Source organism: Heterodontus francisci, chromosome 13, assembly GCF_036365525.1.
Source record: "Heterodontus francisci isolate sHetFra1 chromosome 13, sHetFra1.hap1, whole genome shotgun sequence".
Taxonomy (NCBI): Eukaryota; Metazoa; Chordata; class Chondrichthyes; order Heterodontiformes; family Heterodontidae; genus Heterodontus; species Heterodontus francisci.
Window position 1 is genome coordinate 80,159,425 of NC_090383.1, and position 24,105 is coordinate 80,183,529.

Below are 24,105 nucleotides of genomic sequence, written 5' to 3' on the forward strand. Positions count from 1 at the left end.
AATTGCAGACAAAGCCAGTCCCCCTCAAAAAATGTAATAAACAGTAAGAAATCTGAGCATACCAAGGCTCCCTATTAGCATTTCTTTTCCACTTACATGCAAAGTTAAGTCCAAGAAAATTGATATGCTGGCTGTTCTACTTTACATACTGGAATTGCATTACTGAGAATTGCTTATCATTATTGCAAGAATGCACAAAGGGAAGTAATCAGAGGATGGAGAATTACTTTTCACTCCAGTTGTTTACCTTTTTAGTAACAGACTTTCCAAAGTACATTTTGAATTGGAATTGAAATTGTTCCAGTTTCAGTAATTAAAAAAGCATTGTACAAGTACAAAATTAAGAAGCTTCAAGCGAAACCAAAGATGAGAGGAATCTTTTTTCCCCTCAAGAGTTGTGGACTTATGAAACAGATCACTCCAAAAAGGAACTGGATAAATAATGTGGTTAGAAATGAGAATTTAAGTTATTACAAACACAGATAATCAAATATTTGATGGAACAAAATGGTTCCTGTGCTACTTTAACTAAAGAACTGTCATCTGGAAAACAACTAGCCAGGGTTGAACAATGAAGACTGGATGCAGGGATATTCTAGAATTTTGCTTGATTACCTTTGGGGACCAATGAGTATTTGTGCAGAACTTTGCATCAGGAGATTAAACAGGCAGGCTAGAGTCCATGATAAGACAGATCACACAGTCTATGAAAAGAACAAGCTTGATGAACTTAATATGGTAAACGTTACAACTTAGTACATTGTTTCTTGCAACAACAGCATATATAGGGAATTTGTGGCCCGTTCAATTTTTCATCCATTAAAATGATTGACATACAAAGAACAAAGAACAGTACAGCACAGGAACAGGCCATTCGGCCCTCCAAGCCTGTGCCGATCTTGATGCCTGCCTAAACTAAAACCTTCGCGGTTAATTGTTAAATGAATGAGGTTGAGTTTGACCTTTTAGTCACATTTGTTACGTTAATTCTTATTACGTGTTTCAATGCATGAACCTCTGTGCCAGTAATGTTAAATCATAAAATGTACTCCCGTTCCATTTCCTTATCTTCCCAAAATAGTATTTGGCAAACCACTTTTTATTAGGAGTGGAAGCAGCACCAAGAGCACTATGCTATATTGCCACAATGACACCATTCACAAGTGATGCAATGGTCCACTTCAACATGATTTACACCATCACATGGTGTGTTTGTTTCAAATTTTCAAAAGGTGTGCAAATACTCTATTGTTGAGGCAATGCCCATTAAGGGACTGAACTTTGCTCAAGATAATTACAGAAACTGTTATTTCATCAGAATAACCCACAGTACAATGCAAATGTGCTATAAGTAACAGTGCAAAACTGAGAAGAGGGATTTGTGTTTTCTTTCTCTCCTTCTGTAATGGAGTATCCTTTTCAATTAACTGATGCATAAAACTTTTATAAACCTGGTAATTGGAAGGCTCCTAATATAACTACATTCACAAGCAGTTTCAAATTCCTCACCATCCACAGAAACAAATGTGAGTAAAAGGTCAAACTCAACCTCATTCATTTAACAAAGGATCCTAATAACTCTTCTTTATGTAAAGTAAAAGACATTATGTTCTGTGACAAAAGTCATACAATTTTCAAAAATTCTCGGTGAGCACGTCCACCCTGCTCGAAATATTTTTCTCGTTGTTCTATGGAACTTCGCTGCACCTGTAACAAAAGCTTTACTGCTGATCCAGGAATGAGATCTGAATGACATCTCCAGTTACGTTTCACAATTGAGGCATGCTCTTTTGGCAGCCATAGTTTAGTCCCTAAATGAACCACAAAACAACCCAACATTCAGAAAGATTGGATTTAAGAGACCTGAGGTTAAAGGAATATAAGCCAATTTTTTCCTCATTGGAGTTAAGGGGATTATTGCAAGTCAATACTGGTGGGCCTGATATTTCTGCTGATTTACCTATGCCACACTTGACTAAGGATATCTCCTGTTATCATTAGATCCAGTGTAGAAATCAGCCTATGGTGCTAAATTTGCTTGGGTTTCTTTTCAGGCTCAGAATAAGCAATGCACAGGCAGTGTATTCCCCAGAGGAGGCCCAAGACTGGCCCAAAATTAGCCTTAGGCCTCATTTCAATCATTTGGGCTAACTGTTAGTGCCTCCCCAGACAGCTCCCCATTTGAAAAAATGAATATAGGGTCACTTGCCACACTGGCATTAGCCTGACATCTGGGTATTTTCACATTTTAAATGAACAGGGAGGTCTCTGGTTGAGTTTTTATATTTTGTTTCATCTGCTGTCATTAAATGAATTAGTGGTCTTGATATTATTTTCTAATGCCTGTACCAAATCATCTATAATGTAGATTTATGATGACACATATTAATTCAATGCCTTGAAATATTTGAAATTAATCATTTGTTCAGTATAGAAGGTAAACATATCTTAACTTTATCCCTGCTAGTAAGACAGCAATCACCTCCTACTTATGAAAGCCTTTAATTTTTGTGATAAATTTTATTTGACATGATATACACTTTATAGGAACTACACAAATTACAATTTTTTACCTGAATTGCCAGGTGAGTCCATTTGTTGGAACGGATCTTTCCACATGTATTCACCATTATTGGTAGTTGCACGCCAACAGATGTGCGGTAATAAAACATGGATCCTGTTTCTGATATTGTTAGTTTGAAAACTGTTTGTTTATTGATACCTTTTTCGATAACAGTCCTAAAGAAAAACAAACAGCATCAGCAAATATAATGAAGTCTCCCCAGCATGAATATATTCAGAAAATTTGAAGGAGATGGGCATTCTGAATGAACAATATTTGCCGAGGGTAAGTTTGGACGTGAGAAGAGTCAAATTAGGGAATATGAAACACGAACCAGACAGACAGATATACAGCGTGATCTGGACTCCAACAAGAAAAGTACGTTATTAGTTTTTAAAAATCTGACTGATTTCTATAAACTGGGTAATGTGTATCCATCAGTGTCACCTTGTTGTGGATATAAGCCAGTTAGGTTTTTGTGTAGCACAATGCCTAAACTCACCCTGCAGTATTGTGATATATTCTACGTTATTGTAAACTAATGAATCTTCAACGGCATTCCTGATGGTGGGAGACAATATGAATGCTATTCTACATTACAGAAGACGAAAGAATCGATCAAGGATAAAACCAGGCCCGAGAGCAGGAGGGCAAGAGGAGCGATGAGTCCGGAGCCAGAGCTTCCAAATCAACAAAAAAATCAAGGAGTGATGTCACAGGACAGCAGTGAGGTGATTAGTTGGTGAGTATTGCTGTTTCATGTTTGTTCTTTCAGCTAGGGAGGTGTGTCAATCTGGGAGTTAAGAATCTGTAACTTACTATTACTTTATTAAATTAATAAACTAGATAAACTAATTAATCTATAGAACTGAAATAACCAATTAAACAATAATTATAACTAAATAAGTAAACATCTTAGACAGACATGGCAGGGCAGCTGGTATGCTGTAGCTGCAGCATGTGAGAGTCGCTGGACAGTATTGTAGTCCTGGACAACCTGTGGTAAGTGTCTGCAAATCAATGAACTTCAGCTCAGAGCTTTTGAGCTGGAGTCTGAGCTGCAGACATTGTGCGGCATCAGAGAGGGGGAGTTACCTGGACATTTTGTTCTGGGAGGCAGAAATACCCCTTAAGTAGCCCTTCAGAGTTGGTCAATCGTGAGGGACAGGAGGGTATTACTGCGAGTCAGACAGATATGGGGATCCAGGATAGAGTGAAGGAGGAGCCTCAGTCCTTATTTTTATCTAATAGGCACGAGATATTTGCTGCCTGTGTGTATAAGAACAACAACTGCAGGGTGGATGGGCAAATATGGTGCAGGAGGGGAGTGAAAAAGAATGTGGTACTGATATGGGACAGTATAGTAAGGGGAATAGATACAATTGTCTGCAGCCAAAACCGTGAATTATGAAGGTTGTGTTGCCTGCCTGATGCCAGGGTTCAGGACAACTCCTCGCAGCTGGAGAAGAACTTGGAGTGGGGGGGTGGGAGCGGGGTGAATCCAGTTGCTATGGTTCATGTCGGAACTAATGACATAGGGAGAACTAAGAATGAGGTTCTGCAGAAAGAGTTTGAGGAACTGGGTTCTAAATTAATAAGCAAAACCTCAATGGTAATAATCTCTTGATTATTACCTAAGCCCCACATTAACTAGCATAGGGTCAAGCAGATTAGTGAATTAAACACTGGCTAAAAGAGTGGTGTGGGAAGAAGGGGTTTTGATTCATGGGCACTGGCACCAGTACTGGGGAAAGAGGGAGCTGTTCCGTTGGGATGAGCTCTGCTTAAACTGTGTCCTGGAAAATCATATAACTAAGGATGTAGAAAGGGCTTTAAACTAAAAGAGCACGAGGAGGATGGAAATGGAAATTTTGAATTCTGAAGAGAAATGTCAAGACAACAGAGCAGTATAATGATTTGGGTAAAGACAAGCAGAATGGCACAGGAAGAGGCAGAGAGTTTAATGGTAATAGTGCATCAGCAAATAAGGGCCATGCAAAGAATAGTGGTAAAAAAATAAAATTAAAGGCTCTTTATCTGAATGCACAAAGCATTCGTAATAAGATAGATGAACCAGTGGCACAAATAGAGACAAACAGTTTAGATCTAATCGCCATTAGAGTAACATGATTGCAAGGTGACCAGAGTTGGGAAATAAGTATTCCATTTTGAAAAGACAGGCAGAATGGAAAAGCAGTAGCAACCTGATAGTAAAAGATGACATAAGGAGAGTGATAAGAAAGGAACTTGGCTCAAAACATCAAGAAGTAGAATCAGTATGGGTGGAGATTAGAAATAACAAGAGTCAGAAAACACTGGTGGAAGTAGTTTATAGGCCCCCAAACAGTTGTTATACTGTTGGACAAGAAAGAAATAATTGGAGCATGTAAAAAAGGCAATGAAATAATCGTGAGGGACTTTAATCTTCATAGAGACTGGACAAAATCAAACTGGCAAAGGTATTCTGGAAGCTGAGTGTGTAGAATGCTTTTGCAACAGTTTCCTGGAACAATACTTGTGGTACCAACTAGGGATAAAGCTATTTTAGATATAATATTGTGAAATGAGGCAAGATTAATTAGTAATCTCACAGTAAAATATCCTCTGGGAAAAAGTGATCATAATAAAATGAATTACATATTAAGTTTAAGAATGACATACCTGAGTCCAAAACAAAAATCTTAAAGTTACACAAAGCCAAATACGTAGGTATGAGGGGAAAGCTGGCTAAGGTAGATTGGGTAATTAGCCTAAAGGCTGGATTTTGTTTTCCCACCCCATGAGTGGTGGCGGGCATAAAAAATGGAAGCCGGCATTCGCGCACCGCACACTGCCACAATCTTGAGCCTGACGGCTCATTAGAATATGCAGGGTGGCCGACCCGCACCCCACCCCCCCCCCCCCAAATCACGTGGCGGGGGCTGCCTCGACAACACCATGGACGCCGTCAACTATCTCTGCGCAGCCGCTGGCACCATTTTTAAAGGGCTGCCAGCCTTGGGTAGAGAATGCAGAGTTGCCCCCATACCCTCTACTGAACTAAAAATAAATGCTTGCCCCATCCCCACCCCACTACACTAAAAGTGTAAAGTTAACCCCTTTTTCCACCACACTGTATGTGGAGTTCACTCCGTTCCCCACCCCCCCCCCACTACATTTCAAATGCAGAGATCCCCCCTTCCCCACCTCAGTGGCGCCAGCTGTCCCTAGAAGGGAAAGTGAAGGTAGGTGATTGCCGCCCGTTGCGCTGAACATCCGGAACAGACGGTAAGATCACGGATAATCAATTTAGATGTATGCAAAAACGTAATTTCAATATTTAAAGCATGGTTCTGTCGCAGTGCAGTGGAGGGCCTGCCATGGAGCTTCCCCGCCGCCGGGAATATCGGGCTCAGCAATCTCGGTGCAGGCTCTGTGGCGGGCCATTGCTGCTCCGATCTTCCGCTCACCCACACGCACCCACCCCCACCCCCCCAACAACGGAGCCTGACGTCGAGAGCTGAACAAAATTCAGCCCTAAAAGGTATGGTGGTAAATAAACAGCAGGAAACACTGAAAGAAACAATTCAAAATGTTCAACAATGTATTTAATTAAAAAACAAAAACTCAGGGAGAAAGATCTATCTTTGGCTTATTGGGGAAGTTAAAGATAGTATTAGATTAAAAGAACAAGCTTATAATATTGCAGAGAATAGTCGTAAGGATTGGGAGAGATTTAGAAACAAGGCAAGGGTGACCAAAAAGTTAATACAAAGGCAAAAAATAGAATGACAGGAATATAAAACAGATTTTAAGAGCTTTTACACGTATATAAAGAGGAGAAAAGTAGCAAAAGTATAATGTTGACCCCTCAGAGGCAGAAATAACCATGGGCAATGAGGAAATGACAGAGACATTGAACAAATATTTTGAGTCCATCTTCACAGTAGAAGACACAAAATAGATACTGGAAATAGAGGGTAACTAATGGGCTAATAAGAGTGAGGAACTTAAAGTAACTAATATCAGCAGGAAAAAAGTATCAGAGAAACTTAAGGGAATAAAAGCTGACAGATCCCCAAGAGCTGATGATCGATATCATAGGATTCTAAAAGAGGTAGTTGCAGAGAGAGTGGATGCACTGGTTATGATTTTCCAAAATTCACTAGATTCTAGAATGATCCCAGCAGATTGGAAAGGTGGCAAAAGTAACATCGCTATTCAAGAAAGGAGTGAGAGAGAAAACAGGCCAGTTAACGTGTTATCAGTCATTGGAGAAATGCTAGAATCTATTATGAAGGATGTCTTAACATTGCACTTAGCAAATCATAGTACGATCAGTCAACATGGTTTTACAAAAGTGAAATTGTGTTTGACAAATTTATCAGACTTTTTTGACAATGTAACTAGTATGGTAGATAAAGGGGAGTCAGTAGATGTGGCAGAGTTTACAAGGGTCTGGAGGACTGGTGAACAGCAGGAATTTCTGGTGAACTGTGCGACAGTCCCAGGGTCCGGAAATACTGGAGGTTGGGGTCCCATGGTCAGGGAGCATGGTGAGGAGTACTGGTGTCTGTGACCATTGACAGGAACAGTGATGTGTGGAAGCTCTTGCTCTTGGGAGAGGGTAACAGGAGAGGGTTTCTAGGATTTGGCAGAAGCAGAATGGAGGTCTCAATGTCTGGAATAATTGAATTGGGTTCCAAAGAACATAGGTGATAGGGTGAGGTGAAGTTCAGAAGAATGCAGTCCAAACTGCCCAGTCTCTTCCAGGCTGAAAACTGGTTTTACTATATTTGCTAACTTCTATGCTAGCAAATACAATATTTAAAATGGATTTAAATCATGCTTAAACCATGCTTAAAACCAACTTCAGGCAGTATCAAATCTGACAGACCAGGATCTCATGTGGGGCAGGTGGGCAATATGATGGCTGCAACAGAGGCCAAGGATGAATCAGGTGCCTGATCACTGGAAATGGATTGACCAGAGATAGGTCTGGAAACATGAGAAGTATGCGTAGCACCACGCATGGGTGCACCTGATATCCAGGAGCAGTTTGCAACAAGCCACACTCTTTCACTCTGCCCTCCTTTTCTGCCTCTCTCTCTCTTTCTCTCTGTATAGTCTCTGTTTCTCTTATGATATCTCTATCTCTCTCTCATTCTCTGTATATGAAAATATCATTCTCACACATTCTCTTCTCTCTTATTCTATCTCCCTCTCTCTGTGTCCCTGTATCTTTCTCAGCATCTCTGTTTCTCTCCATCTGACTCTCTCTCGCGCCACTCTTACTCCCAAGCAGCAAAGAACAACCTTGGACCAGCACAGAAGCATGCTCCAAAGTGGCACAGCTACTTTTTAAATTGAAAGAAGTGTGAAAATGGAAAAAAGATAAATAAAATATTAAAAGCATCATAAAACTATTAAAAATAATATATCAGACAGAAAAGATTCTGGATGAGGCTGGGAGGCATGAATCAGGATTTCAATAAGTCCTAGATGTGTGACACAGTAGAATGTAGCACCCCTTAAGGCCTCAAATTGGGAGCTCCGAGGACTCCACCCAAGGTAAATATATGCAAGTAAGTTCCAATATGACAATCACGCTTCATAGGCAGATGTAATGGAAATATGTGTGACAGAAAATTGTTGCCTAAAGTGTGAGGTTTAAGGAATCATGTCAAATAACTCCTGTATATTATTTTCAAATTTCATTGTTAGGGTATTGGTGCAAGCGGCAATATCACTATTAAATTAAGTAATTTCCTATGACGATAATCAATTAAAATCAAACCAAATCCAATATTCTCCATATTTTTCATCTGAACTATGAAATTCTGATCTTTAGTAACAAGATTGTCTTCTTATTTATAATATTGACTGTAAATACACTTTCACTATGCACTGGCCACAACATCAGTAATCATGCCCAGTCATTTTACATAGACCATATATGGGTTTAATGATATGTATATCTTAGCCATGCAGACTGCAAATTGAAAAAAAGTATTACTGTAATGATAACTTCTATAACGATCATACATGTAATGCTATTAAAATGTCAAGGAGTGCCGCATCAATGAATGGATGTGTTTTCTTCAATACACATAAAAAAGCTTCCAAGAAATCAGGAGAAAGTACAGAAAAATAAGGACTAAAATGAGACTTTAAAAATAGAAAAGTAGACAAAAAAAGCTTCTGCTCCCTTAACAGCTCCTTCTCACCTTTAGTTTTCCTGTTTACCTACCCTGGATAGGTGAGCCAAATGCACAGAACAATCCCATTCCAACAGATTAGAAATCACTCAGGACATTAAAACAAAAAGGTCAGCTGGAAGATTGTACACTGTGCTAATGGAATAGTATCCACCTAACAAAATCTCCACACCTTGCTCTGACCATTGCATCTACTTGCTACGCCAGCGGGATCAATCCTAGAGAGTGATATTATTGTGTGAATGTTTAATGCATTCTCATCAACTTCAGCTCTGCTATTTTAACACAGACATTAACCCATTTAAAACAAATGGATTAATTCTCCTATTAAAATAGAAGAAAGAAGAATTTGATGTGAACACATTAAAAGGACAATTTCATGATCTGGCGTTCCCAGTGGGGGATGCCACTCATCAGGAGCACATCTCAAGGAAATCACGTGAAATTTAAATTTGAATTAAAAGGAATGGGCTTAAAATCAGAGGTGCATAGCCAATATTTCTCAAGCTGCCCCACACTAAGAGCAACGAATTGCAATCAGTCCTTAAATATTTATACAATAATAATACTCACAGTAATTTATAAGCTTAAATGTCACTTTCTGTACAGTAAAATAACATTTGAACTCTCATTATTTCAAACTTTAGATAAACTGGTTTTAGAATATTATGCCAGATATCATGTTTTGTTCTACTTACAAGTAATTTGCATAACAGTAATTCTACCAATTATAGTAGGTTAGCTACAATTGTTAAATTAAAATAACCTACTGATTCATCACTGCAGCTCTTTCATAATCACTGATTAACAGCTTACAGTAATATACTCTAGTATTTTCCAAAATAATTCTGGCGTGAATTCTGCACAGATTAACTGTTTGACAGCTGACAAACCCCAAGAATGTTTTTGAAAAATTAGTTAGAACTTTAGTATTCCTGGGAAATGGGACCAATTTTCTCAGGCTCCACTAGCGACAGAGCCTCACCCATGAGAAGTGGGGATTGCAAAATCGGTTATGCAGCCAAGCAAAGTTGATTCACAGCAAGTCTTTTTTTTTTGTGAAGAAAAAGGCTGACATTTTTAAGGCATTGATGGCAAATGCAAGCTTCATTACAAATCTTGTGACCTTTTTGTTGCTTTCCAGATGACAATGATGTTTGTCCATTTGACAAAGGTTCAGCAATGTGTGGATGGCTTCGTCTAGAGGTCTGAGGGAGTTACAGATTAGCATGGATTAAAGACTGGTTAATGGAAAGAAAACAAAGACCAGGGATAAACGGGTCATTTTCAAGTTAGCAGGCTGTAACTAGTTGGGTGCCGCAAGGATCAGTGCTCGGGTCTCAACTACTTACAGTTTATGTCAGTAACCTATTGAGGGGACCAAGTGTAATGTATCCAAGTTTGCTGACGATACAAAGTTAGGTGGGAAAGTAAGCTGTGAGGAGGATGCAACAAGGCTGAAAAGGGATATAGACTGGTTAAGTGAGTGGACAAGAAGGTGGCAGATGCAGTATAATATGGGAAATGTGGAATTATCCACTTTGGTAAGAAGAACAGAAAGTCAGAATATTTTTTAAGAGATGAGAGACTAGTAAATGTTGGTATTCAGAGATATTTGGATGTCTTTGTACCTGAATCACAGAAAGTTACATGCAGATATTGCAAGCAATTAGGAAGGCAGAGGGTATGTTAGCTTTTATTGCAAGGTGGGGGGGAGGGTTGTTGGAGATTAAGAGTTAAAAAATCTTGTTGCAATTATGTAAGGCTTTGGTGGGACCATACCTGGAGTACTATGTACAGTTTTGGTTTCCTTACCTCAGGATATACTTGGCATTGAGCAGCTGCAACAAAGGTTGATTCCTAGGATGAGATGTTTGTCCTACAAGGAGATGTTGAATGGAATAGGCTTGTATTCAGTGGAGTTTAGAAGAATGAGAGGTGATCTCATTGCAATGTGTAAAATTCTTATAGGGCATGATAGGGTAGATGCTGAGAGACTGTTTCCCCTGGCTGCAGTGTCTAGAACAAGGGGTCATAGTCTCAGGATAAGCTGTCAGACATTTAGGACTGAGATGAGGACAAATTTCTTCACTCAGAGATTTGTGAATCTTTGGAAATCAGTACCCCAGAGAACTATGGATGCTCAGTCATTGAGTATATTAAAAACAAAGATCAATTGCTTTCTGAACATTAAGGGAATCAAGGAATATGGGGGTAGGGTGGAAAAGTGGAGTTGGGGTAAAAGATCAGCCATGATCTTACTGAATGGCTGAGTAGACTTGAGGGGCTGCATGGCCTACTCCTGCTCTTATTCTCATGTTGTTATGGAGAATAGGTTTCTTAAAAGTAAGTATTACTTTTTAATTGGTAGAAAGTTATTAGTTTGTATATTATGTCGTCTTATTGATTCATTAATTTTAATGCTGTTTATGTCTTATTTGTAAATAAAATTCTTGCATCACAAAGCATATTTCTTTCATCTATCTTCCTTCCAGCTACTACTTCACTTCTAACAATCAAAATGACCAAAATAGGAATTTCTTTGAGGGTTCCAATGCTGCTCGTAGATTTGGAGAAAGAGTAGCAGCTCCTACGGGGACAGAAGGGCTGGTGTCATTGCACCTCATGCATACTGTCCAGAAAACTTCTATGCCAAAGGGGGATTTTTTAATTCATCGATTGGAAACCTACTTTTAATGAAACAGAAACAGCTGGAATTCTGCAGTTAACTTTAAAAAAAAATTTGCATTTGAATGCCTTACACATTCAAGGCCGCAAAGAGACAGATGTCCAATGAGCCTGTCCCCAAGAAAATGGTTTGCTCTATTGAGTGAACCACAGGAGATTGCGTTCATCAGCAGGACATTCAAAGCCATCGTGGCACATTAACCTTGAAAGGGCCAACCCTTACAGGTATAAACGTTAACATCCTAAGGCCTGAGGGACTGAAATTCCTAAACTTGAATCTCATTAGAAGATCCCAGGCAATACACTGAGGCAGTCATGTGAGCGTCTGTCCATCTCAGTGAAAGCTGGGAGTTTTCCCTTGGACAAAGGAGACAAGCCAGTGACTGATTCTGGGCATAAGCCAGAAGGTCTCTCTCTCTCGCTCTATCTCTCCAGAAGACCTCATGTGGGGCGTACAAAGCCGAGCTGCTGACTGCTGGATCCAAGACAAAAACACCAGGGGAAGAAAGCCACCTACAATTCTGCCTACTAGAAAAGCCTGAACCAGGTGGGCCAGCCACAAACTACACACTTACCAGCCAAAGACTTCAAGGACACAATTTCAGCTGGAAGACAACGGAATCCTCCAGCTCCACACAGTGTGTGTGTATTCATTTTTATTTGTTTTGGACTTTAATCCAACCACAAATCTACCCCTCATCACTCTATAATCTATTTGTGTGTATGTGATTCTCTTGTGAGTGTGTGCGTGAATGTGTAGCGTAATTTTTATTTTTTTTAGATCGGGTTTAGATTGTTAAGGATAATAAACTCACCTCTTTCTTCTTTAAACTCAAGAAAACCTGGCCGATTGGTTCTTTTAGGATCACAACAAAGGTAAAAGATAAAACATTCTGAAGTAGTAAGCACACTCACTGTTTAAAAAAAAGGAATAAACTCTGTTGCAGTCAAATAAGAGGAAGGCCAAGAGGGAGCCTTGTGACCCCTCCTCACCTGATCGTAACAATACCCATCTTTACTGACCCAGACTTGGGCATGTCTTTAGTACATCCACTTCACAAAGGGTATGTCACACAGCTATTCAGTCTCCTGGAGGCTGACCTGCAAACAAGTTGTACCACAGGGATGTTTCTTGATGTGGGTGTGCAATAAACTGTTGTGTTACAGTATCGTTGCTGGCTCATGTCACGTTTGCAAAAGTCAGCTGACCATGCAAAGATGCATCAAGCCAATGACAGAGTCCTTGACTGCAGGGGAAATGCTTACATCAATTTTCCTATGGAAAGGAGGCATTCAGCTCAATGAGGCACAGACATTCCCTAGGTGCCAGGGTCCATAGAATTTATAGCACAGAACTAGGCCACTCGGCCCAGCTAGTCATCATTGGTGTTTATGTTTCACATGAGCCTCCTCCTACCCCAATCGGCATAACCTTCTATTCCTTTCTCCCTCATAGACATATCTAGCTTCCCCTTAAACTTCAACTACTCCAAATGGTAGCACATTTCACATTCTAAATACTTTCTGGATAAAGATACTTTTTTCCTAAATTCTTTATTGATTTATTAGAGACTATCATATTTGTATCCTCTATACCACCTGTGGCATAGCTACAACTGATGCAAACAATGGGCGGAATTTTACCAGCCCCCCCCAAACGTCAGGGGTCGTGGTGAGGGGGCCCAAAAAATGCCTGCGGGACAGGCCCGCCATGCTTCCCAACGCCACGAAAGGCCCGCCCCATATTACCGGCGACAGCGAGGCCTCGTGGCGGCCCCTCCTCCACTCGGCAACAGGAGCTGAGTCTACATACGTAAAGCACTACTTACCTTGTATCATTATGCATCCCGCTGCCACTTTGTAAACAGTTCACATATTCTTCTGAACGGCCGTGTCTCAGGTGCCTTCCCGTTCCCAACTGATAAAAGCCAGCAAGACAGATGTTGCAGTGCTCAGAGCATGTGAAGGTTAGTGGCACGAGACACGGGCAGAACTCTGCGTACATGTAGGGAGGTGGGAGGGGGGATGGTATTACTGGGGGCACAACTCTGCCTACGTGTACAGAGATGGGAGCTGGAGTGCATTACTGGGAGCACAACTCTGTATACGTGTAGGGATGTGAGGAGGGGGAATGGTATTACTGGGGGGCACAACTCTGCAGGCATCAAGGGAGCTATGGCGTACCCTCCCTCCTTAAAAGGTAGGTACTCTGCGCCATTGAATGTTTCTGTGAGTGAAGGAGCAATGGCACTCCAGGAATCCTGTGTGTGGGGAGGGTTGGCTGGTGGGCCAATCGATGCAACTGCTACAATCTGAATGTGGTCATTCTGTGCCACTCTTATTAGAAGCTAAGACAACCAATGCACTGCAACACCACATAGTTGATGCCTGAAAGAACATGATGTACCAGTCAACATCATTCTTTGCCCTGTTGGGTACCTTCAAAGAGGTGAAGGAACTGCATTTAACTGCAACTTGGAGATGAGGATAGTTCACCCTATATTCATTGATCCCTTTGTCGTGAGGAGCCATATGTGCCGCAGGCAAAACCAAGAGACAGGTGCAGCCCACGTGGAAGCCCCGGTCGTGAGCAGCAGCAGCCCCCAAGGAGAGCTCGCCACTACAGATCACCGCACATCCACAGGTCCCGAATGACATACCTGCAGATGTCTGAGCGCCTGTGTCAGAGATGATTGCAGAGGTCCAGAGAGGCGGTGACACATCTCTGTGCCCTGCTCAATGATGACCTGCAGCCAATGGGCTTTGATGGACATCCTATGCCTGTGGCCCTCAAAGTGACAGCAGCTCTTAACTTCTACGCCTCTGCATCATTTCAGGGACCCAACGAAGACCTCTGTGGGATCACATAGTCAGCAATGCACTGCTGCATCAGGGAGGTCACCCGATGCCCTGTTCCAGAGGGCCGATGACTATGTCCCCTTCAGGGCGGACCCCGAGAGCCAGACCCAGAGGGTCATCGGTTTCAGCTCCATCACGGGATTCCCACAGGGTCATAAATTGCACCCATGTGGCCATCAAGGCTCCTGCCGGGCAACCAGCTGCATAAGTAAACCAAAAAGGCTTCCACTCACTCAACGTGCAGCTTGTATGTGATCACCAGAAACGCTTCATGCAAATCTATGCCCACTTTCCAGGCAGCTGCCCTTCATCCTGTGCCAGTCCCAGTTGCTGCTGCTGTTCAATGAACTGGCTCACATCAAGGGGTGGCTTCTTGGAGACAAGGGATACCCCTTGCAGACATGGCTCCTGATGCCAGTGAGAAACCCCACCAGTGATGCAAAGGAGAGATACAACGCCAGCCACAGCGCTATAACAACCACCATTGAGCAGGCAATCGGCATGCTGAAAATGCGCTTCTGCTGCCTGGATAGATCAGGTGGTGCCCTGCAGTAAAATACAGTTGTTGTTTGCTGTGCTCTACAAAACTATGTACTCAATAGGGGGGAGGCCCTGCAGGATGAGGAGAGATGTGAGCAGGACTCCTCCTCGGACAATGAAGATGCAGAGTGCTTGCAGCAGGAAAGGCGCATGGGAGGACAGAGATCATCCAGGCTCCGCATGCAGGGCGAGCAGCAAGCAAGGGATGCAAGGCAACGTCTTATTGATCAAAGGTTCTCCACGCCATAAAAACCATCATGTGCTCTTCAAGCCACACAGCACCCTCATTCACCTGTTGTGCAGCAGTCTGCATCTGCAACATCTTTGTCTCCACCATTACTGACAACAGCATACTGAGCCATTGTCCATGTTACTGCATCTGTGAAGACGCATTGAGTAATGCTGCCATGGCAATGATATTATTCCATACATTGGCAGTTCTGAAAGGCCAATGATGTAATGGGATGACACATAATCGGTACACGTCATTCACACAGCAAAAACGACACACAAGTTAGTGAAGAACATTTAGTGATTTAAATTTTTACAGTGTAGTGTCACCCGTGCAGACCCATTTGTGTTTTTTTTTAAACGCTTGCAAGTGCTCCTTCTCCGTGCCACATCTGCGCTAGCAGCCTGACTGGAGGAAGGCTGCTGATCAGATTGCCCTTTGGCTGTGGATGACCTTGGCAGTCGTCCTCTGTGCACACAAGGCCTGGAGGGCCCCAGATGGCTGGGGGAATCCTGCGTCAAATCAGAATTCTCCTCAGATGGAGCTTGACTCACCGGCGGAGGGGCCCGAATCACCTCGAAAGGAGACCCCAGATATGGCGCGCAGGCTCGCCTCCTCCATCTCAGGGCTCATTTGAACCTCTCTGCTCTCCCGAAAAGGACCAGGGGTAGGGGCAGGGACAGTCTCCATGACCCGTACCCTCTCTTGCCTAACCACTGCTACATGGATCTCATGGCCTCGGCGAGGGATTGCAGGTGAGCGCATATTAATGGAATCTGGCTCACCAAGAGGGCCGGCGCCATCTCAACGGATGAAGCCATGCGCTTAATTGCCTGGGACACAGTAGCTGTCACGGCCTGGATGGATTCCCCCATCGTTCGCTCAAGGTTGCGCACGGCCTGTGGCATCTCCACCAGATGTTGCCAAGACTAGCTCCAGCATGCCCTGTGTTGCCAACAACAGAGGGTCATCAGTAGCCTGGGGCTCAGCATGGACCTGGCCACTCACAGCCCTCCGACTGTCAGGGGCCTCGGCTGTCTCAGCCTCAGTCAGCTGCTCGGGCGCGTGTGCTCTCACCAACTTGTGACTCAGACTCTATGGCTGATCACATTCCCATCGAGGTAACTGTATCGGCACTGGTGGAAGGTGCCACAGTGTCATGAGAAGCTGCTTCCTGAGGATGTCTCTTCCTCCGAGGTGCAGAAGGAGTCCTGGGCCGCTGGCGTCAATTCAGAGCGTTGACCTGCAAGATACAATGAGAAGAGCACAATGTCAGTCTCAATGGTGCGCATGTGACGATTCTGACAGCATTGTCTCAAACAATAGTATTTTCACAGTGATCACTGTGTATATCAAATGGCTGTATGTTCACCCTGGGCCCCGAGCTCTACGTCACCGAATAAACGGTCCACATGAATGGATGCCAGTTCGAGGGCCTCCTCCTCAGCCTTTGTGAGCATACACAGATCTGGTACTCCTCCACCGGTCCGACTCACCTCCCGAGCATTGTGGGCCCTCTTTGCCTGTAGGAGCAAGGAGGCAGATCTCAAGCATGGCTAATCAACAACACAACACATGTCCCAAGAGGGGTGCTGGGCCCAAAGGTGGGGAATGCTCGGTGTGCACTACTGAGTGAGCCACTCATTTGGGTGTCATGCTCTGAGCAGCAGACAAAGGTGAGTTCTTTCATACATTCATCCATTGATGTCACGTCATTCCTCCCTGCCCAACCTCCCTATCTTTGGCATTGCAGTGGGACACATTTGCCACTCTGTGTGGGCACACCCAGATTCAGTGGAACCATGATACAAAGTGCCACTTACTATTGCAGAGCGAAGCAGATCATTCATCCTCTTGCATCTTTGTACCCAATCACGCCGGATGGCCCCACGGCGACGAACCTCCTCTGGCACCTCCAGCCAGGCTGCCTTGGTCAGGCGGGAGGGCCTCTTCTTGCCATCGCTGGGGAAAAGGACCTCCCGCCTTGCCCGCATAGCCTGGAGGAGAATGAGGTGGGAGGTATCGCTGAACCGTGGGGCCACCCTGGAGCGCTCCTCTGCCATCTTCGGATTTTAAGGCTGGTCAATGAAATGTCTGAATAATTGAAGCTGCAACTGTAAGGTTGTTGTATCAACAGGTTTGCTAGTACTACTCAGGAGGGTTTAAACTAGTCTTGTAGGGGGGTGAGACCCAAAGTAGTAGTCTCTCAGATGAGATTGTTGAGGCAAATGTTGAGGTTAAAGCAAGCAAGTCCAGTAGGCAGGCCGGGCAGGGGCAGGACAGGGAGCGTGGAAGATCTGGTAGGCTAAACTGCATTTACTTTAATGCAAGAAGCCTTACAGGTAAGGCAGATGAACTCAGAGCATGGATCGGTACATGGGATTGTGATATTCTAGCTATTACGGAAACGTGGGTGAAGGATGGGCAGGACTGGCAGCTCAATGTTCCGGGGTACCGATCCTTCCGGCGTGACAGAGGTGGAGGGAAGAGAGGAGGGGGAGTTGTACTATTGATTAGGGAGGACATCACGGCAGTACTTAGAGAGGATATCCCGGGGGGAATGTCTAGCGAGGCCATATGGGTAGAACTTAGAAATAAGAAAGGGGTGATCACTTTGATGGGATTATACTATAGGCCCCCCAATAGTCAGAGGGAAGTGGAGGAGCATATATGTAGGGAAATCACAGATATGTGTAGGAATTATAGGGTTGTAATAGTAGGTGATTTTAACTTCCCTAATATTGACTGGGACTGCCTTAGTGCTAAGGGATCAGATGGGGAAGAATTTGTTTAGTGTGTCCAGGATAGTTTTCTGAAGCAGTATGTGGATGGCCCTACTAGAGAAGGGGCTACACTCGACCTCCTCTTAGGAAATAAGGATGGGCAGGTGGTTGATGTGTCAGTGGGGGAACACTTTGGGACCAGTAACCATAACTCTATTCGATTCAAGATAGTTATGGAAAAGGATAGGACTGGTCCTCAGGTTAAAGTCCTAAATTGGGGGAAGGCTAATTTCGATGGCATCAGACAGGAACTCTCAAAAGTTGAATGGGAGAGGCTGTTTACAGGTAAAGGGACGTCTGGCAAGTGGGAGGCTTTTAAAAGTGAGATAGGAAGAGTTCAGGGCCGGCATGTTCCTGTTCGAATGAAGGGCAAGGCTGGCAAGGTTAGGGAACCTTGGTTGACGAGGGGTATTGAGGGTCTGGTCAGGACAAAGGAGGAGGCACCTGTCAGGTATAGGCAGCTGCGATCGAGCGAGTCCCTCAAGGAGTATAGGGGATGTAGGACTACGCTTAAGAAGGAAATTAGGAGGGCAAAAAGGGGCCATGAGATTTCCCTGGCAGATAAGATAAAGGAGAATCCTAAAAGTTTCTATAAGTATATTAAGAGTAAAAGGGTAGCTAGGGAGAGAGTAGGTCCCCTTAAGGATCAGTGTGGCAATCTATGTGTGGAGCCACGGGAAATGGGCGAGGTCTTAAATGAATATTTCTCGTCCGTATTTACCGTGGAGAAGGTCATGGAAGCTAGTGAGTTCAAGGGAGGGAACACCGATATCCTGGAGCATATCAACATTACAAAGGAGGAAGTGTTGGAGGTTTTGAAGTGCATTAAGGTGGATAAATCCCCAGGGCCTGACCAGGTGTATCCTAGGATGCTATGGGAAGCAAGGGAGGAGATTGCTGGGGCCCTGGCAGAGATTTTTGTATCATCGTTAGCCACGGGTGAGGTACCGGAAGACTGGAGGATAGCTAATGTTGTGCCTTTATTTAAGAAGGACAGCAGGGATAAGCCAGGGAACTACAGGCCGGTGAGCCTTACATCAGTTGTGGGAAAGCTATTGGAAGGGATTCTGAGAGACAGGATTTATATGCATCTGGAAAGGCATGGTCTGATTAAGGATAGTCAGCATGGTTTTGTGCGTGGGAAATCATGTCTCACGAATTTGATTGAGTTTTTCAAGGAGGTGACCAAGAGGATTGACGAGGGCAGGGCAATGGACGTTGTCTACATGGACTTTAGCAAGGCCTTTGACAAGGTCCCGCATGGTAGGCTGGTCCAGAAGGTTCGAACACATGGGCTAGCAAATTGGATACAAAATTGGCTTGGTGATAGGAGGCAGAGGGTGGTAGTGGAGGGTTGTTTTTCAGATTGGAGGCCAGTGACCAGTGGTGTGCTGCAGGGATCGGATTCTGGGCCCTCTGTTGTTTGTCATATATATTAATGACTTGGATGTGAATGTAAGGGGCATGATTAGTAAGTTTGTAGATGACACCAAAATTGGTGGTATAGTGGACTGTGAAGGAGGTTGTCTAAGATTACAACAGGATAGAGATCAACTGGGAAAGTGGGCAAGGGAGTGGCAAATGGAATTTAACGCAGACAAGTGCAAAGTGATGCATTTTGGGAAGTTAAACCAGTGCAGGACACAAACAGTGAATGGCAGGGCCCTGGGGAGTGTTCTTGAGCAGACAGACCTTGGCGTGCAAGTACATAGTTCACTGAAAGTGGCAACACAGGTAGACAGGGTGGTGAAGAAGGCGTATGACATGCTTGCCTTCATCAGCCAAGGTACTGAGTACAAGAGTTGGGACGACATGTTACAGTTATACATAACATTGGTTCGGCCGCATTTGGAGTACTGTGTGCAGTTCTGGTTGCCGCACTACAGGAAAGATGCGATTAAGCTGGAGAAGGTGCAGAAAAGATTCACAAGGATGTTGCCTGGTTTGGAGGGCTTAAGTTATAAAGAGAGATTGGATAGGCTGAGTCTGTTTTCCTTGGAGCGAAGGAGACTGAGAGGGGACATGATAGAGGTATATAAACTTATGAGAGGCATAGGTAGGGTAGATAGCCAGAGTCTGTTTCCCATGGTAGGGGTGACTAAAACTAGAGGGCATAGATTTAAGGTGAGAGGGAGGAGGTTTAAAGGGGATCAAAGGGATAAATTTTTCACACAAAGAATAGTAGGTATCTGGAATGAGCCGCCTGAGGAGGTGGTGGAGGCAGGAACAGTTGCGACATTTAAGAGGCATCTGGACAGGTACTTGAATGAGCAAGGCATAGAGGGATATGGAATTAATGCAGGCAGGTGGGATTAGTACAGATAGGCATTATGGTCAGCATGGACACGGTTGGCCGAAGGGCCTGTTTCTATGCTGTACGACTCAATGACTCTATGAAAGTGAGCAGGCCTGACTGCCCTTTAAATAGGGCTCCAGCACCTGCTATTCAGGTGACCCGACGCTGATCATGGCGACGGACATCCCGCCCCCTCCATGTCATTTGGGGTGGGGGGGGGGGCGCATTGAGGGTATGAATGCCATGCTCCGTGACGGGCTGTACGGCGTACCACCGAGATCGGTGACATCCTAGTAAAATTCAGCCCCATCTTTCTAAACTTTTTTCTTAATGTTTCCAAAGATCCCAAATGATCCACCTTTACATTTTTACTGTTAATAAAGAGCTGCGTTTCAGGTCAGCACTTCACCAACATCTGGCATTTCATTAGCACATATCTATTCAAGTAGAGCTAGAAGGATGAAGCAGTATTACTCAGCTACATTTATTCTGAAGTAAGTAATGGTGCCAAGCCAGTGCTTGCAGTATGAAGACATCATAAGACTGTGAGACTAGTGATGGGTATTCACACCTGCAATTTTTAACTCCTCTACAAGGAAAATAAATTTTCACCTCCTTACTATTAGTCAGAATCAAGAACAACTAACAAAGCTGATAAAATGCCTCTTACTATCTGGAGACTGAAAAAAAATCTGAGAAAATGCACAGAAACAGATAGAATGCCCTTTCAATGTGGTTAACCCCTGTCTAATGAGCCAGCCACAGATAGAAGTCAGAGAGGAAAAAAATCAAAAATGGCCAAAAACAATGTTGAAAATGTATAGAATCTCAGGATTTGTAATATAATACATGAAACATTTTTTATGATTTGTTAAATTCTTTTCCATCAATTTTAGCTTTAATTGTATAGAAAGGGTATTGGAACAGTTTCCAACTTGCATGTGTAAATTACAGTAAACTGCTTTTATGTAGATTATATGTAGGAATATCTCAACGTAATTATACTAAAAAGTGCAACAAGTATACACAGTACCTACAGCTAATGATGCTTTTTCACAGGTGTAACTACATTGTAATTGCAATGGCTTGCTAGCCAAAGTAATACCATGGATTACGAAGTATTTTGTGTGAACATTTCATCACATAATGCATGTATATTGACAAAGATATTACTAACATCTATTGTGTTACTTACATGACATCTTTGAGGTCAGGTTTCAGCCATACTGCTAAGGTAAATGAACTTCCAAACCCAAGATTTTGAAGAGGAGGTGTAGTGTAACAATCTGTTTGATTCCAAAATATACAGCTAGTGGTATTCCTTGAAGACCCTGGTTTCAAATCATGTTTGTCCTCAGTGACACAAGTGCCTAAGCCTCTGGAGAAAAGATCGGCATAGGAGGGAGTGAAAGATCTATAAGGGCACTCTTGAATACAGAATTGTTGAGTACAGGACAATATGCTTTCCACACCAGTTGTGCTAAGACAGAATATATTCCTCACTGGCAATCCACAGGTTGCCTGAGATGGCACAGTCGATACACTTTTGTATGCTCCTATGTTTTCAAGCCTTGGAAAATAACCCTGTGAACTGACAAATCTTGACAAAATGCAATATATAAATAAAAGAACTTCAATTACTTGAAACACCAACGCAACACCCTTTCTTCGTAAAAAATATGTCATTCTTGGTAGCGGAGAATCCTCTCGATAAAGTAAATTTAAATAGTTGACAGTGGACATACTGAAGATGACATCTTCACCCACCCAGACTCCAAGATCCTGAGTACAGAGTTCAAAGTTCAGGAATTGAGTTGTGCCCTGAATTAGACACCATTCCCACCAGGATGCAATATGGCATAAAACAATTAGGATTTGTGACTTCTGTTGATCAAGTTGTCATTAGGAGTGTAGTCTGTGAAAGATTTGAACAAAATATTTGTTATATAATAAAATAAAGTTCAGTATTATTTTTACAAATGTCTTATACAAATATAATTTTGTTGAAAAGTTCTGCACTATTACATTTTAGCACTATTTGCAGAAAAAGGTACAAACAGACCTTTAATCTAAATATACGGCTTTCGACAAGGTAAGCTGAAAATCTAGTGCAACTATTGTTTCAATTTTAATTGCACAGAATAATTAAATTGCAGTGTAGAAAACTTCTTTCACTAACACACTTGAAACGTGATTTCCCACAAGTACATTCAAGTTAATATAAGCATAATGCTGATATCTATTAAAGGCTAATTTTGTGACAAGAAATTAATCAACCGTAAAATAAAGCCCACATAGTTTGTCCCTTACCATACTTTGCCATTCGTGCAGGACCTTAGCCCTCAGTAAGCTGATTACACCGCAACGCCATATGGCCTGCACGCTCACAAAAAAACTCAAGCATTCAAAACACAAATTATATTGCGACTGAAAAAGAAAAGAAAATTAATTTGATACTGAAATGCAGATTTCGGGTCAGATTATACCATGCTTTTAAAAAGTATATCAATTAAATGCCAATTCGTCCAACTGCGCAATGAGACAGACACTCAAGCCGCTCCCGCTTCCACAGCAATAAACTGTCAAAGGAGAGACACGCGCCGCAATGTCGCTAGGCAACCAGACTGTGGAGCGAGCTGGGTTTCTGCTCCACTCCGCGCAACAGCAGCTGTGGATCTATTAAGCAGGAACCTACCTGTGCCCTTAATCCTATCCAAAAATGTCCTGCCTTAAAAATTGCAAAGCGTTTTCAAAGCAAATTATATTTCAAATATGCCTAACGTTTGATAAAGGATTTGACTCATAATTGCCCAACTTTGTTAAATGAAGTTTGAGGACTCCTTTCCCTAAAAAATTCATTTTAGAACTCGCCAAAGGAAAAGCAAAGTTCTAGCTCCATTGGGCATCTGTGTCTGATTCTTGAACTGATGGCCACAAGAATAGCCTTCTGAGGATGATGGAATTTGAGACTCTTATCCAATGGCCGGCACAGCGGTGCAGTGGTTAGCACCACAGCCTCACAGCTCCAGCGACCTGGGTTCAGTTCTGGGTAATGCCTGTGCGGAGTTTGCAAGTTCTCCCGATGACTGTGTGGGTTTTCTCTGGGTGCTCCAGTTTCCTCCCACAGCCAAAGACTTGCAGGTTGATAGGTAAATTGGCCATTGTAAATTGCCCCTAGTGTAGGTAGGTGGTAGGAGAATGGTGGGGATGTGGTAGGGAATATGGGATTAATGTAGGATTAGTATAATTGGGTGGTTGTTGGTCGGCACAGACTTGAAGGGCCTGTTTCAGTGCTGTATCTCTAAATAAATAAACTTTCAGATTTCACTAGTGCCAAAACATCAGTTTTAACATGACTTGCCTGAATACAGTCTGTCAAATTCTTTCTGCACTCCTAAACACCTACCAGAATGATTTTGTGAGATTTCAGATGTACAGATTAAATTACATTGACAGGAAGTAAATCATGGGCCACAACATTGGTGTTATGTCATGGATGATACCAAAAACAAAGGCCCTGATATTTATGAAGAGGCAGTGAACGAGCGGGAGGTGCATTTCTGTGGCCAGGAAACCCAAAAACACCAGGAAGGCAAGACCTCATTAGAATTCTTTTTTAAGAGATACAGCACTGAAAAAGGCCCTTCGGCCCACCAAGTCTGTGCCAACCATCGTCCACCCATTTATACTAATCCTACACTAATCCCATATTCCTACCACATCCCCACCTGTCCCTATATTTCCCTACCACCTACCTATACTAGGGGCAATTTATAATGGCCAATTTACCTACCAACCTGCAAGTCTTTTTTGGCTTGTGGGAGGAAACCGGAGCACCCGGAGAAAACCCACGCAGACACAGGGAGAACGTGCAAACTCCACACAGGCAGTACCCAGAATTGAACCCGGGTCGCTGGAGCTGTGAGGCTGCGGTGCTAACCACTGCG

At 43.1% G+C, this 24,105-nt stretch overlaps 1 protein-coding gene across 1 annotated transcript in view; it reads right to left on the reverse strand.

Moving 5' to 3' along the window:
- ush2a (Usher syndrome 2A (autosomal recessive, mild)) overlaps positions 1–22,697 on the reverse strand; it is a 1,262,450-nt gene extending 1,239,753 nt beyond the window's left edge. The window contains exons 1-3 of the mRNA XM_068045693.1: positions 22,469–22,697; positions 21,354–22,073; positions 2,574–2,739 (exon numbers count right to left, since the gene is read on the reverse strand). Of these exons, the coding sequence (XP_067901794.1) occupies positions 2,574–2,739; positions 21,354–21,901 (714 nt within the window). The 5' untranslated portion in view covers positions 21,902–22,073; positions 22,469–22,697. The remainder of the gene's footprint in view (positions 1–2,573; positions 2,740–21,353; positions 22,074–22,468) is intronic.
- Positions 22,698–24,105: the final 1,408 nt, after the last annotated feature.